Source organism: Bufo gargarizans, chromosome 5 (genome assembly GCF_014858855.1).
Source record: "Bufo gargarizans isolate SCDJY-AF-19 chromosome 5, ASM1485885v1, whole genome shotgun sequence".
NCBI classification, from domain to species: Eukaryota; Metazoa; Chordata; class Amphibia; order Anura; family Bufonidae; genus Bufo; species Bufo gargarizans.
The window spans coordinates 414,442,854-414,461,047 of NC_058084.1; the positions used below are offsets into that span (position 1 = coordinate 414,442,854).

Genomic DNA, 18,194 nt, shown 5'->3' on the forward strand with positions numbered 1-18,194 from the left:
GTTCCCAGAGATGCTTAGCACTTGTTGGCCCTTTTGCCTTCACTCTGCGGTCCGGCTCACCCCAAACCATCTCGATTGGGTTCAGGTCCGGTGACTGTGGAGGCCAGGTCATCTGGCGCAGCACCCCATCACTCTCCTTCATGGTCAAATAGCCCTTACTTTAAAAGTTTTCCCAATTTTTCGGCTGACTGACTGACCTTAATTTCTTAAAGTAATCATGGACACTCGTTTTTCTTTACTTAGCTGCTTTTTTCTTGCCATAATACAAATTCTAACAGTCTATTCAGTAGGACTATCAGCTGTGTATCCACCTGACTTCTCCTCAACGCAACTGATGGTCCCAACCCCATTTATAAGGCAAGAAATCCCATTTATTAAACCCAACAGGGCACACCTGTGAAGTGAAAACCATTTCAGGTGACTACCTCTTGAAGCTCATCAAGAGAATGCCAAGAGCATGCAAAGCAGTAATCAAAGCAAAAGGTGGCTACTTTGAAGAACCTAGAATATGACATATTTTCAGTTGTTTCACACTTTTTTGTTATGTATATAATTCCACACATTTGTTAATTCATAGTTTTGATGCCTTCAGTGTGAATCTACAATTTTCATAGTCATGAAAATAAAGAACTCTTTGAATGAGAAGGTGTGTCCAAACTTTTGGTCTGTACTGTATATATATATATATTTAAAAAATACAAATAAAACAAAAATAAAAAGGAAAAAGTGCTAAATTTTAAAAAAGATTCAGTGTCCCCCAAAATTTATTTTGACCTCTTGGGGGTCATATTATGTAGCAGAAATATATTAAAAATTAAGTTAAAAAAAGATAAAAAAAATAATAAAATACCTAAAATAGAACATACCCACACCAACCAAGACCATCACCATTCACATGAAACTATACATATTATATAACAAAGTGACAGACACAAAATAGGGAACTAATTATAATAATTTATTTTGGTGTCAGTTGGCATATTTAAAGAATAAGGAGCTGTAGTTTGAAAAAAAATACTTTTTAAAAATGTTTTGTACAGTTTTCTCCAAATAAAATGAAAAACTAAATTATATCCCCATGTGTCACATAAAAAAATTGGTGCAAAATGTATTTTGGTAGTCCAACAAATAAAATAGTTGCAGCCTTTTGAACCACCACGTGCTCTGAATCACAAATACATTTATGGTCATTAAGGCTTTTTCTGGCCTGGTCAGTAAGGTAAATTGCTTACTGGTTATTGCATGGTGCCTGTAACTGGATTGGCAGGAGGAGGAAATAACCAGTGAGTGCCATTCTCAGCGCTGGGACTAGAAGATGGAGGCAGCGGGGGGTAGTGCAGAGGACTGGAGTGGTGGGGAGCAGATAAGTATAACACTTCAGTTTCAGGGACTATGCTGCAGGAACTTGTTAAAAAATCTTTTTTGCCAGAAAATCCCTTTAAGCTCCTAATTTACTGCACGGTATTTGGGACAATTACTGGGAACAAGTGTTCATAGGAACTCTCATTCCTAATATCTGACCTGTATAATTGTGCCGCTGGACAGCCGATAAATAAGGAATCACTTGTTTGTCGGCTGATTTGCATATTTTATCAGGAATTAAAATGTACAATTATCATCAGCACATCTCCCTGTGTAATCAGGAATGGGCTACCTATAATCAATATAATTAAATGAAGGCAGAATGACAGTGGTAGTGATCATTCCTCCCCATTCACTTGCATCGGCTTGTGTAAAAGGCTGATGCAAAAGAGCGCCGGTTATTTGCAGTCCCTTGAAATAGAGCAATGTGACAATGCGGCCCTCAGATCAAAAAAGGTTGTGCACCCCTGATGTATACAATTTCATTGTGTAATACTGTTTAGGGGACCCTGACAAAATATTTTGGTCCTCCTCCTGGGTGGGCCCTTTCTGAGTTCAGGCCCCATAGCAGCCGCTTCCACTATAGCCACGCCCCTAGCTACCAGCTGCTTCCTTGGGTCAAGTTCACACCATGTTTTGCCCCAGAAATCAGAAATATTGAAATGCAAACTGTAATGAAACTATAGAAAAAAAAGCATATATTTGTATTAATCTTAACATTTAATTTAATAAAGTCCATTCATTGTACAGAATGAGGAAAGGTTTTACACTTTCTGATATATTTATTAGAGGTGATCTGGTCCTATTCAGCTGAACTGGATAGCCGATCTGATTCAGGTCTGAATAAATTCAATCCAAATCTAAACTGACTCAATAGCCAGGAAAGGTCTCTCTCTTCTTGATTCTCCCAAATCCAATCACGGAACATTAAGAATTGGTTGAATCATAACTTTTAGAAAAAAAAATTATGGCCTGCTATTGATTTCCCCCGACGCCGGATGTTTTCATCTGTGCAATGGGGAGATGCAGCGGCGGCTGTGCTAGAGTCAGAAGCGGCACGGGTGTCGGGGAGGCAGGTAAGTACAACCTCCGAACGTATAGGGAGGCATTTTAGGGGTTAATAGTGTTGAAGTTCTATGCTTGCAAACATTGCAGTCAAGACCTATACCACTCATTACCACCATCTATAGGCCAGAAAAGAGAGTCTATAACAGGGGTGCACAACCTTTTTTGGTCTGGGGGCCGCATTGTCACATCGCACTATTTCGAGGGGCTGCAAAAAAAGTTAATCAGCTCTTGTTTGCGTCAGCCTATTACACAAGCTAATGCAAAGTGACTGGGGAGGAATGATCGCAACCACAGTCATTCCTTCCTCATTCACCTCTATCGATTATCAGTAGCCCATTTCTGATTACACGGGGAGATGTGCTGACGATAATTGTACATCTTTCATCCTGATAAAATATGCAAATCAGCCAACAAACGAGTGATTCCTTTTTATCGGCTGATCAGCGGCATGATTATACCGCCAGATATCAGGAATGATCGCTCCTATGAAGACTTGTTCCCAGTAATTGTCCTGAATATCGTGCCGTGTAACAGGGGCTTAGAGATTTCCTGGTAAAAAATTATTTTTAACACGTTCCTGCAGCACGGGCCTGAAACAGAAGATTCGTACTCTGCCGCTCCCGCTGTCTCCATCTTCTGGTTCCGGCGCTGTTGACATCCAACTGGCTATGGGCATAGTCATTTGTACCTCTCCAGCCAATGACTGGCTTCAGTGGTGATGTGGCCACAAGCAGCGCTTCACCGCTAAAGTCAGTCATTTGCTGGAGAGGTGCTCCGGGACCGGAGGATGGAGACAGCGAGAGCAGCACGGAGCAGGAAAGTAGGAATCTTCTGTGTCAGGGACCATGCTGCAGGAACTTGTTAAAAATCATTTTAACTAGAAAACTCCTTAAAGTGGCGACATTTCCTTCCTGCCTCCTATGCACTAATGAGCACTTTACTTCACTGCAGAGGATGGCGCTCACTGGTTATTAGCACCTTCTGCACCCCCAGACATACTGCAGGTGCCCTACAATAACCAGTAAGCACTTCCCCTGAGGGCTCACGCACACGGCCATTGTTTTAGTCCGCATCTGAGACACTTTTTTTTTCTGGCTTGGATGTGGAACCATTCATTCCGTGTGCTGTCCCCATCCGTTACTCCGTTCCACAAAATGCAGAACACACGTGGCCGTTGTCCTGCGGACCAAAAGAAAAGGTATGGTTGTGTGTATGAGGCCTTACTAGCCGGGAAAGCCTGAAAAGGCCTTAATGACCAGTAACTTTTTTGTGATTTAGCGCACATGGTTCAAACACTTGTAACTTTTTACATTTTTTTGACTACCAAAATAACTTTTATAGCTTCTACAGTTTTTTACTACATAACCCACGGCTTTTTAATATATTATTTTAGTTTTATTAGGGGAAAACTGTACAATTTTCTTTTTTTTAAGTCATTTTAATTCAAACTATAGCTCATTATTTAAATATGCAAATATATGTGTTGGATCATTTTATTATACAATATGTAAAGTTTCACATGAATGGGGTGATACTTTTAATGGTTTTAGTTGGTATGGGCGGTTTTTTCTTTTATGTATTTTACTAATTTTTACTATCTTTTTTTAACTTATTTTAAAAATATATATATATTTCTGCTACAAAAAGACCATTGGGGGACACTGACTTTTTTTTTTGCACATTTTCCTTTTTTTTCCTTTTATTTGTACTTTATTTATTTTGTATCTTTTAATTTTTTTAAGATCTCTTTTTATTTATTTTTTTAATATATTTTTGCCACATAATATAACAGTGAACTATTTTATTTAGCACTTTTCCTTTTTATAGTTTTCTTTTACTTGTATGTTTATTTATTTTACATCTTTTTGCTAAAGTTTTCTTTTCTTCATTTTTTTTTTTCTTTCATATATTTTTTGCACCACTGTATGTCTCCCTAGAGGTCTTTTAAAGACCTCTGTGGGACACTGACTGCTCTGTGGCACCTTTTTCTTGCCTGGTATTGTGTAGGCAAATTGGACATCTCTTACCAATCCCACTTCTCACTTGCTCTGCTGCAACACCTCAGATGTCCATGCTCCTACAGACTCTGGATGAAGGAACAAGTGCTCTTCACCTGCTGCAGAAAAGCCTAGTGCTCACTCATCCTCAGCTGAGAGATGAGTGCCCTAACATGCGGTATGCACTGCACTCTGCCCAATATGCCATTATCAGATGCCTACTGTACTTCAAATGGGGTGACATACTGGATATGCCACTGCTTATCACTACAAGGGGGCTGGCAATTTTTCCACTGAGCTCCTTCCATGAAGCTGATCATAAGTCCCATCAATGGTGCTACATCTAGTGGCCAAACTGTGGCATTGCATCCAGACCATCATTATCTTCCAGGGGCAGAGCAGTGTAGCATTGTAACCAGGCTCGGACTGGCCCACAGGGGTACAGGGGAATCCCCCGGTGGGCCTCTGAGCAAGGTGGGCCCCTAGTCTCCCACCCCCTGCACAAGTGGCACATAACACATTGGATTTACTGCACTACATACACATATTCAATGTAAAGCACCTCCACCAGCTTATGTTCATATAAAAAAAAACTTGTTAGATTATTTATTATAGTTGAATGTATCCGTACGGTGGGACCCCAAAATACATTTTACTGGTGGTCCCTAGGTACCCCAGTCCGACACTGATTGTAACCGCAACTCAGCTTAGGACTTCGGAGGAGCGAGGCTTTGTACACGGCAGAGCTGGTGGGACGCCCCTGACACGGGTCTAAACTGCACATCACGCCTCTCACCTATGTGAGGAGAAGGCAGAAGCGCTGATACACTGCTTCTCTCTTCTCCTCGGGTCTCGGGCTGTCTCTGACAGCCGGGGACCCGTCCTGCTCTTGCTACAGTGCATGGCTCTGGGGGCCGCAGGTCGTGCACCCCCCCTGGTCTATAACAAAAAGCATCCGTGCCTCAAGTGCACCCAGTCCCATGTGCTCCATGTAACACTACAAGTATGGTTTGCCCCCCTGTCATGGTTTGAATGTGGATCAGCACCAATCAGATGGTCGCCAGTTTGAAACGTCGTCATAGTGAGAAATGTCCTTAAGTCGCATCTACAACTTCCACATTATTAGAGCTAATGAAAAGAACCTGTCGCCCCGCCGTATATACCTGCTATAGAAAATACTTCATGAAAAAACAATGCCAGAAGTTCTCTTCTAACATGGCATGATGACCACTTTCTCAATCCCCATAAGGAGGAGGGGACAGTGGGTGACGATGCAGAATGAAAATCATAATCTAATATACCAGCGTCAGAGGACATTACATGGAGCAGGTATAAGAGGAGAGGACTACAACCCTCAGCAAGTTCAGATTGTTCGGTGATATCAGAGGACATTACAGAGAGGAGGTTTAAGAGGAGAGGGCCACATCTCCCAGCATGTTGAGGCTGCTATTATATGATATCTGAGGACATTACAGGAATGGGGGATGGGAAAAGAACTACATCTCCCAGCATGTCCAGGTCATTGTTATGAGATATCAGTGGACATTTCAGGGAGGGGGCATAATAAGAAAGGACTAGAACTCCCAGCATGTCCAGGTCATTGTTATGGGATATCAGAGGACATTTCAGGGAGGGAGCATAAGCGGAGATGACTACAACTACCAGCATATCCAGGCTATTATTATGAGATATCTAAGAATAATTCAGAGAGGGAATGTAAGAGGGAGTGTAGGAGTAGAGGACTACAACTCCCAGCATGCCCAGACTGTTATTATGGGATGACAGAGGACTATTCAGAGAGGGAGTATAAGAGGAGAGGACTACAGCTTCTAAAGTTTCTTGAGAATCCCATACATTCTTGTTAACTTATAAATCCCAGCAGGGGATGTTCATTTGAGTGAATGCACGGCACCAAAATAGAAAATAAACCACAAAACAAAAGTTCATGCCCATCCGGGTGCTAACTAAAAAGTGTTTTTTTATCACCAAAATTCAGGCCCATAAAACACTTTAAAGAAACGTGCCTTAGCAAACTACACTTTGCTGAAATCTTCCAGCTTTCCTATCTCACCCATCTGAGTATTGCTGGTGAGATATACACCTCTGCCAGTACTTTACCAGCCATCATGTTAGGCCTCATGCACACGACCGTTGTTTTGGTCCGCATCCGAGACGCAGTTTTTGCGGCTCAGCTGCGGATCCATTCACTTCAATGGGGCCGCAAAAGATGCGGACATCACTCTGTGTGCTGTCTGCATCCGTTGCTCCGTTCCGTGGCCCCGCAAAAGAAAATATTTGCAGACAAGAATACGCATTTCTACAATGGGCCGCACGTTCCGTTCCGCAAATTGCGAAAGCCACACGGGCGGCTTTTGTGTTTTGCGGATCCGCAATTTACGGACCGCAAAAAACAGAACAGTCGTGTGCATGAGGTCTTACAGTACATACTGTGGATGTTTTGGGTGTATATTACTCACAAGTTGCTGGGGTGACACCTCATATTGAAAATAAGCATATAGGCGAGCTAACCAGACTCACACATTAGCATACACAATAGGGTCTGGCTGCCATTTATTTTAATTTTGTCCTGTTAATTGTTCCAACCATTTTAAATGCGTACTAATAAAATTTACATTTTAAGATTAAGCGAATCTTTAGTTATGGTTACAGCGTTAATATTGGCCGCTATTGGGTATCCCCCCCCCCCCCTGCTTACCCCATGAGAATGGAGCTTTGGTGTGCTTGTGCGTCCTTCGCTCTATTCACCTCTATGGGACTGCAAAGTACAGTGCTCGCTGCAGTCCCATACAAGTGAATTCTGAAGGAACGCTTCGATGGCACTTAGATGGTAGAAGAGTCTAAAATTGGAAACTGGAGGTAATTATTTTATGGTTTGGGCAACGGCACCTCGTGCCCATTGCAAAACATGTTCATTTCATGTAGGATCATTTATATTCTGCACATGGCTTTTGAGAGGTGTATATTTTGTATCCACTTTCTACGTCGGTAGGCTCTTATCTGTAATCCGACGTATGAAAGCGTCGGGTGAGATCGCAATCTGCCGGGGGTCCGTGCCGCTGCAGATCGCTGTGACCGTGCTGTCATTAGACAACTGCGATCACAGGGAGGTGCGACGTGGCCAGCTGGAGCAGTAATACAGGCTTGTAGCACTCTGCTGCAAGCGTGTATTACATTGAAGAAGTAGAAAGGCGGCAGGGAGCGCGTTTATGTAAGAGCGCCACCTGCTGGCTTTAAAATGAAATGTCAGCCTGCAGGCTGGGAATTAACCTCTCTCTGCCTTGAGTGTGGCAGAAAGGTGTTAATTCACTTAAAATAGGTAAATAAAATATAAATAGCTAAAAAATAAAAAAATGATAATAAAAAAAATCATTAAAAAAATGAAATTAAAATGTCCAAATTTTCCCAAGATGAATAACATAAAAGAAGTCACTTTGAAGGGGGCTTGTAGCGTTTTGGCGCTGTACAGTGCTATAGAACCAGCAATAGAAACATAGGCCGCCAAAGTCCAAAATGCGCTCCAGTCTATTGAAGTCTCACAGCGGGCCCAGCCAGTAGATAAATTACATAAATAGTGTCCATTTTCAGGGTACAAGCGTACGGGAATGGTTTTAGAAATGTTTTGTTTTGAAACCCTTTGTAAGGCTACTTTCACATGAGCATTTTCAATTCCGCTATTGAGATCCGTCAATGGATAGCCGTCATGGGATCTATATAGCGGAAGAAAGCGCTTCCGTTTTGTCTCCATTTATTGTCAATGGGGACAAAACTGAACTGAATGTAACGGAGCGCACCAGAATGTATTCTGTTCAGTTTTGTTGCGTTCCCATCGCGGACAGAATAACGCTGCAAGCAGCTTTTTTCTGTCCGTGATGTGGTGCGGAGCAAGAAGGATCCTGACACAATGTAAGTCAATGGGGACGGATCCGTTTTCTCTGACACAATAAAAAACGGATCCGTCCCCCATTGACTTTCAGTGGTGTTCATGACGGATGCGTCATGGCTATAGAAGACATAATACAACTGGATCCGTTTATGACGGATGCATGCGGTTGTATTATGGTAACTGAAGCGTTTTTGCAGATCCATGACGGATACGCAAAAAACGCTAATGTGAAAGTAACCTAATGTGAAATATTTTTTTTTTCATAATTTTAACAGTTTTTCCTTAAATATTTTTTTCAAATATTATATTCATCATCTAATGGCACAAAGAAGGTCTAAGGTGTCCCGAGAAAAATAATATCAAATACATGTAGGCTGGCTCAGAAATTAATCAGTTATTTGCATAGTGAGATGGTAAGGAAGGGGGATAAACACTCCGGCAATGAAGTAGTTAAAAAGACGAGATACTGTACCTGCAGGTATCAATAGGATTGTGCTGATAGCCTGATCAGCCCAGTCCAGCAGCACCATAGGATCAGTCAGGTCTGCAGTAATGAACAGCCTGCCAGATCCGGATGTTCTATGCAACCTGGGATCATGGAGGAAGGAGGACCATTAATATATTGCAGGTCTACTACCTGGTCAAGAAGGGGTTAAATAAGGCCTCCACAGTTCAGACCTGGAACTCAGCTGGATATTTCTTGTTGCTTTATGTCAGTGTTCCTTACGTATTTCATTTTGTTATTGCAGATTTACCAGCACTCGTTTACAGCGCAGTACGCCCTATGTAACCTCATCACCGGGTAAGACTTCTGTTTCCACCTTTAATGCTTGTGATGATTGGCACAAATGTACAGATGAGTCAATTCCTCAAAATTATTTTAAAGTGCTTCAATTTGACACTCTGAGGTCACCATCTTTCTCTCTTTCCAAAATTTCCTAGAATAGAATCATAAAAAATGTGGATCCAACTCATTTTATTTTCAAAATTCAGGTTGAATCCAATTAGTTTACAATGGCTTTACTCATCTCTACACAAATGTTTAGTAGGTCTTATTAATGTTTAGTGGGGGTTCACTAATTTCTTACTGTTTCAAAGCCAAATATAATAGACATTAACCCCTTTCCTGATATCGGGTGTACATGAACGCTAGATGTCGGGTCTTGGGCTGAGCATAGCTGTCAAGTGCCTGCTATTTTAAACAGCAAAGACCTGGTGGCAGAGTCCGTGATTAGCAATAACACCGATCACAGACTTTGAACCCCTGAGATACCATGGTCAATTACCTCATGAATCTGATTGAAAGAAAACCAAGCGTGTGCAAAGCTGTCATTGAAACAAAAGGGGGCTTCTTTGAATAATCTGAAAGGTAGAACATATCCTGGTTTACTCCTCGATTCCATATGTGTTCTTTCATTGTTTTCATGTCTTCAATGTGAATCTACAGGGTGGGCCATTTATATGGATACACCTTAATAAAATGGGAATGGTTGGTGATATTAACTTCCTGTTTGTGGCACATTAGTATATGTGAGGGGGAAACTTTTCAAGATGGGTGGTGACCATGGCGGCCATTTTGAAGTCGGCCATTTTGAATCCAACTATTTTTTTTCAATAGGAAGAGGGTCATGTGACACTTCAAACTTATTAGGAATTTCACAATAAAAACTATGGCGTGCTTGGTTTTAACATAACTTTATTGTTTTATGAGTTATTTACAAGTTTCTGACCACTTATAAAATGTGTTCAATGTGCTGCCCATTGTGTTGGATTGTCAATGCAACCCTCTTCTCCCACTCTTCACACACTGATAGCAACACCGCAGGAGAAATGCTAGCACAGGCTTCCAGTATCCGTAGTTTCAGGTGCTGCACATCTCGTATCTTCACAGCCTATGCTGTGCAGCACCTGAAACTACGGATACTGGAAGCCTGTGCTAGCATTTCTCCTGCGGTGTTGCTATCAGTGTGTGAAGAGTGGGAGAAGAGGGTTGCATTGACAATCCAACACAATGGGCAGCACATTGAACACATTTTATAAGTGGTCAGAAACGTGTAAATAACTCATAAAAGAATAAAGTTACGTTAAAACCAAGCACACCATTGTTTTTCTTGTGAAAGTCCCAATAAGATTGATGTGTCACATGACACTCTTCCTATTGAAAAAACTAAAGTTAGATTCAAAATGGCCGACTTCAAAATGGCCACCATGGTCACCACCCATCTTGAAAAGTTTCCCCCCTCACATATACTAATGTGCCACAAACAGGAAGTTAATATCACCAACCATTCCCATTTTATTAAGGTGTATCCATATAAGTGGCCCACCCTGTATAATGGAATAAAAAGGTGTGTCCAAACTTTTGACTGATACTGTATGCCTTATTAGGAAGGGGGGTACGCGCTATGAACAAGAATGTAGAGTGACTTCGGCTCTGGTGGATACAATATGACCCTGTATTACATGGATAGCCATTAATTTCAATGGCCACCACTTAATGCTAAATGGGTGGGCAAATTAGACTTTGTCATGAAACAATCTGCTGCCAATTCCCTATGTGAACTTGCTTACTTAGATGATTTTCTTGTACACGTTTAAAGGGGTAAATGGGGTTATCCAAGACTTAAAAATAACTCAGAGAGTGGCCAACCCTCAGTGGAGTTCATACTTAATAGTCTGCTGGCTTCCAGATCCTTTGCTCCCTGGCCATCTCTGCAACTTCACAATGCTTTGGCATCAACATCCTATTGATGGGCGTCACGTGACCACTGCAGCCAATCACTCGATGCAGCAATGACCTGTCACCCTTGTGGAATGTGATGCCCATCAACAGGATGTTGATGCCAGAGCATTGCGGAGCTGCAGAGATGGCCGGGAAGCAAAGGAGCCTGAACCCAGCGGCAGGGACTAGTAAGTATGAACCCCACTGTGGGTTGCGCACTCTCTGAGGTCTTTTTAAGTCTTTGATAACCCGTTTAAAGGGAAGGCTGAGAAGACAATTTTTTTGCAGTATGATCATTCAGCTTATGTATCAGACATGATATTTACGGTAAAGTTATAGATGATAAGTAGATATATCTCTAGTTTTCTCATTCAAAAAACAAACATAAAACAAAAGATATCTGATGGAAAAAAAATCAAAATCCTTCAGCTCGATAATGTTTATATCTAACACTATAAAGTTACTGATTTGTGATACCTTCCTGTGAAAATCTGGAAAAACGAAGCCTCAAGGCTGCCAGAATTGGCTTATCGAATTTTCGGATATAAAATATCAGCATCAGGCTTCAGGGCCTTCCTCTCATCTGAGTTGGATGTTTGACCTTGGTAGCAGATGTTCTAAATCCGCTTTCGGCCTTCAGTTATTGAATATCTATAGTCAGCTTTAGTCTCTAAATGACTCAGTCTCTCGATCAATTCTATAACCAGCTCTTTTTATTTCAAGAAATTCATCAAAGCTCCTTCAAGGTTTCTCAGGTTCATACAATCTTGGATAGAACTCTTAGTATTGACACACTACTAAATCTAAAGGGGTTATCCGGGAAAAGATATTGATGACCTATCCCTATCAATATCAGATCTGTGTGGGTTTGACACCTGGGACCCTCGCCAATCTGCTTGGAAGCATTGCATTGCATGCAATGTACCGTTCTGTGCTTAGAAAGCAGCTGGAAGGCCACAATACTCAGAGTTCCAGTGAGCACTGCGGCTGCCTGAAACAACTGATCAGCGAGGGTGCCGGAGCTTGGACCCTTGACAATGTGATAATGATGACCTATCCTATGGATAGGTATTTTCCAGGTTATCCAGGAAAAAATATTGATGACCTATCCTTATCAATATCAGATCTATGGGGCTCCGACACCCAGCTGTGAGAAAAGGATGGGTGCTCCACACTGAGGCCTCTTCCTAGGCCATGTGATGTCACCATAAATGGGTCACGTGGCTTCGTTTCGCTTCATACCCATTCAAGTCAGTGGGGCTAAGCTGCAATACCAAGCATAGCAGCTATACAACGTACAGCACTGTGCTTGGAAAGCTGCGGGGAGTCCTGGTGAGTGCTGCGGCTTCCTGAGAAAGCTGATCAGCAAGCAGAGGCGTAACTAGAACTGACTGGGCCCCATAGCAAATTTTTGTACGGGGCCCTCCACACACACTTCTTCACAAAGACTTTTTATTTACTGTATTTACTGTCATTTTTAGCACAACTTTGTTTTTTGACATTTCCAGTTGCTGACGGAGTTTATATTCAACTCAACCCCTTTAAAACCTGCGCTGCAATTGTAATAGACCTGTCTGATTTACCTTTACATATCCACAAGTATCTCAGCCTCTGTACCTTTCATACTGCAGCCATGGACGCACTCTCCACATACATGGACGCACTCGTACACGCACTCTCCACATACATGGACGCAGTCATACACGCACTCTCCACATACATGGACGCAGTCATACACGCACTCTTCACATACATGGACGCAGTCATACACGCACTCTCCACATACATGGACGCAGCCATGGACGCACTCTCCACATACATGGACGCACTCGTACACGCACTCTCCACATACATGGACGCAGTCATACACGCACTCTCCACATACATGGACGCAGTCATACACGCACTCTCCACATACATGGACGCAGTCATACACGCACTCTCCACATACATGGACGCAGTCATACACGCACTCTCCACATACATGGACGCAGCCATGGACGCACTCTCCACATACATGGACGCAGTCATACACGCACTCTCCACATACATGGACGCAGTCATACACGCACTCTCCACATACATGGACGCAGTCATACACGCACTCTCCACATACATGGACGCAGTCATACACGCACTCTCCACATACATGGACGCAGTCATACACGCACTCTCCACATACATGGACGCAGTCATACACGCACTCTCCACATACATGGACGCAGTCATAACAGCACTCTCCACATACATGGACGCTGTCATACACACACTCTCCACATACATGGACGCAGTCATACACGCACTCTCCACATACATGGACGCTGTCATACACACACTCTCCACATACATGGACGCACTCATGCACATACTCTTCACATACATGGACGCAGTCATACACGCACTCTCCACATACATGGACGCAGCCATGGACGCACTCTCCACATACATGGACGCACTCGTACACGCACTCTCCACATACATGGACGCAGTCATACACTCACTCTCCACATACATGGACGCAGTCATACACTCACTCTCCACATACATGGACGCAGTCATACACGCACTCTCCACATACATGGACGCAGCCATGGACGCACTCTCCACATACATGGACGCAGTCATACACGCACTCTCCACATACATGGACGCAGTCATACACGCACTCTCCACATACATGGACGCAGTCATACACGCACTCTCCACATACATGGACGCAGTCATACACGCACTCTCCACATACATGGACGCAGTCATACACGCACTCTCCACATACATGGACGCAGTCATACACGCACTCTCCACATACATGGACGCAGTCATACACGCACTCTCCACATACATGGACGCAGTCATAACAGCACTCTCCACATACATGGACGCTGTCATACACACACTCTCCACATACATGGACGCTGTCATACACATACTCTCTACATACATGGACGCACTCATGCACATACTCTTCACATACAGGGGCACACTTATACACACAGTCACCACATACATGGACGCACACATATACAATACACATATATAGACACCCAGCTTTCCTGCTGTGCCTCTTCCCCACACTCTAATGCCTCTGCACTTGTGCCATGCAGGATAGCAGAGAAGCTGGATGACATCTCATGATATAATTCACCCAGCTTTCCTACTGTACTGCAGGTCACATGTGCACAGTCTGAGAAAGCTGAATATAACCCCAGTTCCCCTGCCACTCACATCACTGGTGCAGTTGTGGCAATCCAACTGGTGTTTAGCATGCTGGGCAGGGAAGGTTCAACTTCAGGTAGCAGGAATCGCGGGCAGAAAAGGGGGCGGGGCTATTATAGCTCCGCCCACATCGGGACGTCCTGTTGCAGGTCACTGTCCATCATAAGAAAGGAGGGGAGAGGCGGAGCAATGTCACTGATGTCAGGTCAGTGACAGAGCGACTCAGATAGAGATAGCGCTAATCTGACTGGCGCCAGTGCAGCAGCACTCCCTCTCCCTCCCTAGTCCCTCCACAACAGGTAACCCCCCCCCTCCACGGCCTGGTTCGGCCCCACCCCCTCCACGGTCTGGCCCCGCCCCTCCACAACCCGGCCCCGCCCCCTTCACCGCCTGAGTCCGCCTCCTCCTCCTCCCTCTAGTTACCTACCTCTTCTGCTCGTGCGGCAGTGAGCCCCAGGCCCGCCTGCTTCAGCTTCCAGTCCTGACCTGACTACTCCTCCTTGCCTTCCCCCCAGCCAGGCCCGAGCCGCGGACCGCCCACGCCCACTACACTGGCCGGGCGGTCGGGCCTGGCTGCCTGTGTGTTTTTACTGTGCACTGTGACTGTTAATAAAAAAAAAAAAAAAAAAAAAAAAAAAAAAGAATGCGGTCCGGACGGGCCCCCAGTGGCGTAGGGCCCCATAGCCACTGCTATGGTTGCTATGGCGATCCCTACGCCACTGTCAGCAAGGGTGTTGGGACTTGGATCTCCTTCAATGTGATAATGATGACCTATCCTGATGATAGGTCATCATTATCTTTTCCAGGATATGCCCTTTAAGGCCTCATGCATACAAACGTATTTTCTTTCTGTGTACGTTCCATTTTTTTTTTTTTTAAACATAATACGGAACCATTCATTTCAATTAGTTAGCAAAAAAAGGAAGCTACTCCCCTTTCTGTCCGACATCTTTGAACGAGCAGCAGCATGCCTCCTAAAGACGATAAGAAGAAAAAGGATGCGGGCAAGTCCGCCAAAAAGGACAAAGATCCCGTCAACAAGTCTGGGGGCAAGGCCAAGAAGAAGAAGTGGTCCAAGGGGAAGGTCAGGGACAAGCTGAACAATCTAGTGCTGTTCGACAAGGCCACATATGAAAAACTGTGCAAAGAGGTTCCCAACTACAAGCTCATCACCCCAGCAGTAGTATCCGAGAGGCTGAAGATCAGAGGCTCGCTGGCCAGGGCCGCCCTCCAGGAGCTGCTCAACAAAGGTCTGATCAAGTTGGTGTCCAAACACAGAGCGCAGGTTATCTACACCAGAAACACCAAGGGAGGTGACGCCCCTCCAGGAACCGAGGAATCCTAAACGGGACCTGGATTGGGAGCGACCACATTTTCTATGTAAATGATCTAATAAAAAGTTGTGACTTAAAAAAAAAAAAAAAAAAGGAAGCTACTCCGTGTGCATTCCGTTTCCGTATGTCCATATTTCCGTTCAACAAAAAAATAGAACATGTCTTATTATTGTCTGCATTATGGACAAGGATAGTACTGTTCTATCAGGGGCCAGCTGTTCCATTCCGCAAAATACGGAATGCACACGGATATCATCCGTATTTTTTGTGGATCTGTTTTTTGCGTGTGCATGAGGCCTAAGTCTTAGGCTTGAGAAGTGTCTGCTGGTTGGCTCCCCTGTGGCTTCTCTCCAAGGCTGGGTTCGCATACACTCTTGTATTCTGTTGTTCTGATGAGCTTGGCAAGGAGAAGCCCTATGGAATTGACCCAATGGACTCTTCTCCCAGAGACCAAGACTTCTTAAACCTATATTCCTCAAGTACTGCAGTAAAACAGTTTAGTGTAATACCTGCACCGGCCACTATGTCATACTGTTTTCAAGTAGGGCAAATTGGACATGCTGACAGGCTTTAAACATCTGAAATGTTCATCTGACATTTATGCTGGAAAACTCTTCTGATGTATAGGCCATTCAGTTACATTTATTGTCCACCTACTGACTCTTGTTTTTAATGCTATGCACACATACCGATAAAATGGATGCCAAAAATAATCTTTTGACATGTCGAGTCCATAGAAGTCTATGAATATGTTCGGTTTAAACATCATCATTTCTTATATGCAGACAGAAAGACATAAGTAAATGCTAAGTACATCCAATGTTGCTCAGCTGCAAACATGTACCTTCACTTGTATAGGCGCCTGAATACCAGCAAGAAATGAGCATCATCAGCGTCTCATTTCCTTCTATTCAGTAATGTTTCATTCTACTGCCTCCTGGGTTTACATTAACAGACTTGTGATCCTATAATAGTCAGACATCTTTTTCTTTCATGATCTACTAGTTTCCATATATATAAAAGTGTGATTTTATTTATTTATTTATTTTAAATTTCCAAATACGACTGCCATCTAGTGGACAGCACTGGCAGTACAGTTATAGATCTCAGCAACGTCTAACAGCTGGGGCGTGGGAAAATCAGCGCACAGATTTCCTACTAAGTTGGCTGAGAGAACAAAAAATATTTAGCAGTAGTGTCTAAACCGTATTTAATATGCAACTTTCCAAACAGGATTTTAGCCACAGTAGTGTTATTCGAGATTGTGCCACTGATTGCATTTAGATGACTAGTCTTTTCCCGGGGCTGAATTGGGGAACGCACTCTTCTCAGATAGCTGATCGGATTTCAACGATTTTTTAAATGGACTCGAAAGTGAAGCAATGCTGTCTGAGAGTAAAATCTCGGATCACAGCATAGCTGATGGGAGAGAAGTGAACAAAAAGAAAGCAGACAGAATGTTAAATTATTGAATATCGGCAGAGTCAGCTTGGTAAGAGAAAAGTACAATAAATCAAGACATTTCTAAAAAGGATTTCTGGACCAACAAACTGTGGCCCATCTGGCCAAGGTATAGATTATGTATTGGCTCGGAGAGATCACTAATCTCAGTTATGTTTGAAGGGTACTCCCTGGGGTCGGCCAAGTGACCAGCTAGCTATGTGCTTAAAATGCATCAAAAGCTTCTTCACCAATAAAGAAAAAATGGATGCCTTTGTCATGTGACACACATTTTTAGGGTTCTTTCACACAGGTTTCTAGGGTGCTTTCACTGGTATTGGGTAGTGTTTCTCTACACTGTTGCGTGACTTTTCTGGATTTTTTTTTTTTTTCAGTAGCTCTTCGTGGTTTTCTCTACAGGGAAAAAAATACCATAAATAAAGCACTAGTGGTAAAACACACTATCTCAGATTTACTAATAAGTCTAAAAAGTGCCACAAATTGGTGCATCTATGATTTCTATGCTTTTTTCTGACAGGCTCAATGGGGGTGGGGCTTAGCAGAAAGGGGCAGGGCTTCACTGGTAAGCAGGCAAACCTAAGATGCACCATTTTCAACAAATCTGGTGCATTTTTTTTTTGTGGCTCATTTTAAAGAAGAAATGTATTTACCCCCCTCTGAGGTCACTAACACTGTAGATCTCTATAAAAAAAAAAGCTATTGATAAAAAAATTGCTAAAAACACCTTAAAAATACACAACATACATTGACTCAAGTAGGAGCAAGAATAATATCTATGGCACAAAAATTTAGCAAATGAGGTTGCTACAATTTAAAAAAAAAAAGTGTCATGGATCCAAACATAAGTGAAAAAAAAAAAAAAAGGATGCTTATGTTGATTTTCATAACTCCCATAGACTTACAGCTAACATGGGGAGCACCACCACCCAAAAACACAAAAACACATGTAAAAATTTGGCAAAAACAAATTTAGCTGATCGCGGCATATGTGACTCACATTCTGCTGTTCAGCGGTTAATCATGGGTTAAAAGAAAAATTATACTGAACTCATCTACTTGCTCACGAAGAGGCCGTCACTACATGATCACGCTGGGTGCGCACAGTGACGTCATTAGTGATGACGTCACTG

At 43.0% G+C, this 18,194-nt stretch overlaps 2 protein-coding genes across 2 annotated transcripts in view; both read left to right on the forward strand.

Annotated features, from left to right (window-relative positions):
• LOC122939484 (dipeptidyl aminopeptidase-like protein 6) overlaps positions 1–18,194 on the forward strand; it is a 397,047-nt gene that overhangs the window by 125,020 nt on the left and 253,833 nt on the right. The window contains exon 4 of the mRNA XM_044295552.1: positions 9,081–9,133. Coding sequence (XP_044151487.1) covers positions 9,081–9,133 — 53 coding nt within the window. The remainder of the gene's footprint in view (positions 1–9,080; positions 9,134–18,194) is intronic.
• LOC122938893 (40S ribosomal protein S25) lies at positions 15,206–15,696 on the forward strand. Its single transcript, XM_044294748.1, has one exon. The coding sequence runs from the start codon at positions 15,237–15,239 to the stop codon at positions 15,612–15,614; it is 378 nt and encodes a 125-aa protein (XP_044150683.1). The 5' UTR covers positions 15,206–15,236; the 3' UTR covers positions 15,615–15,696.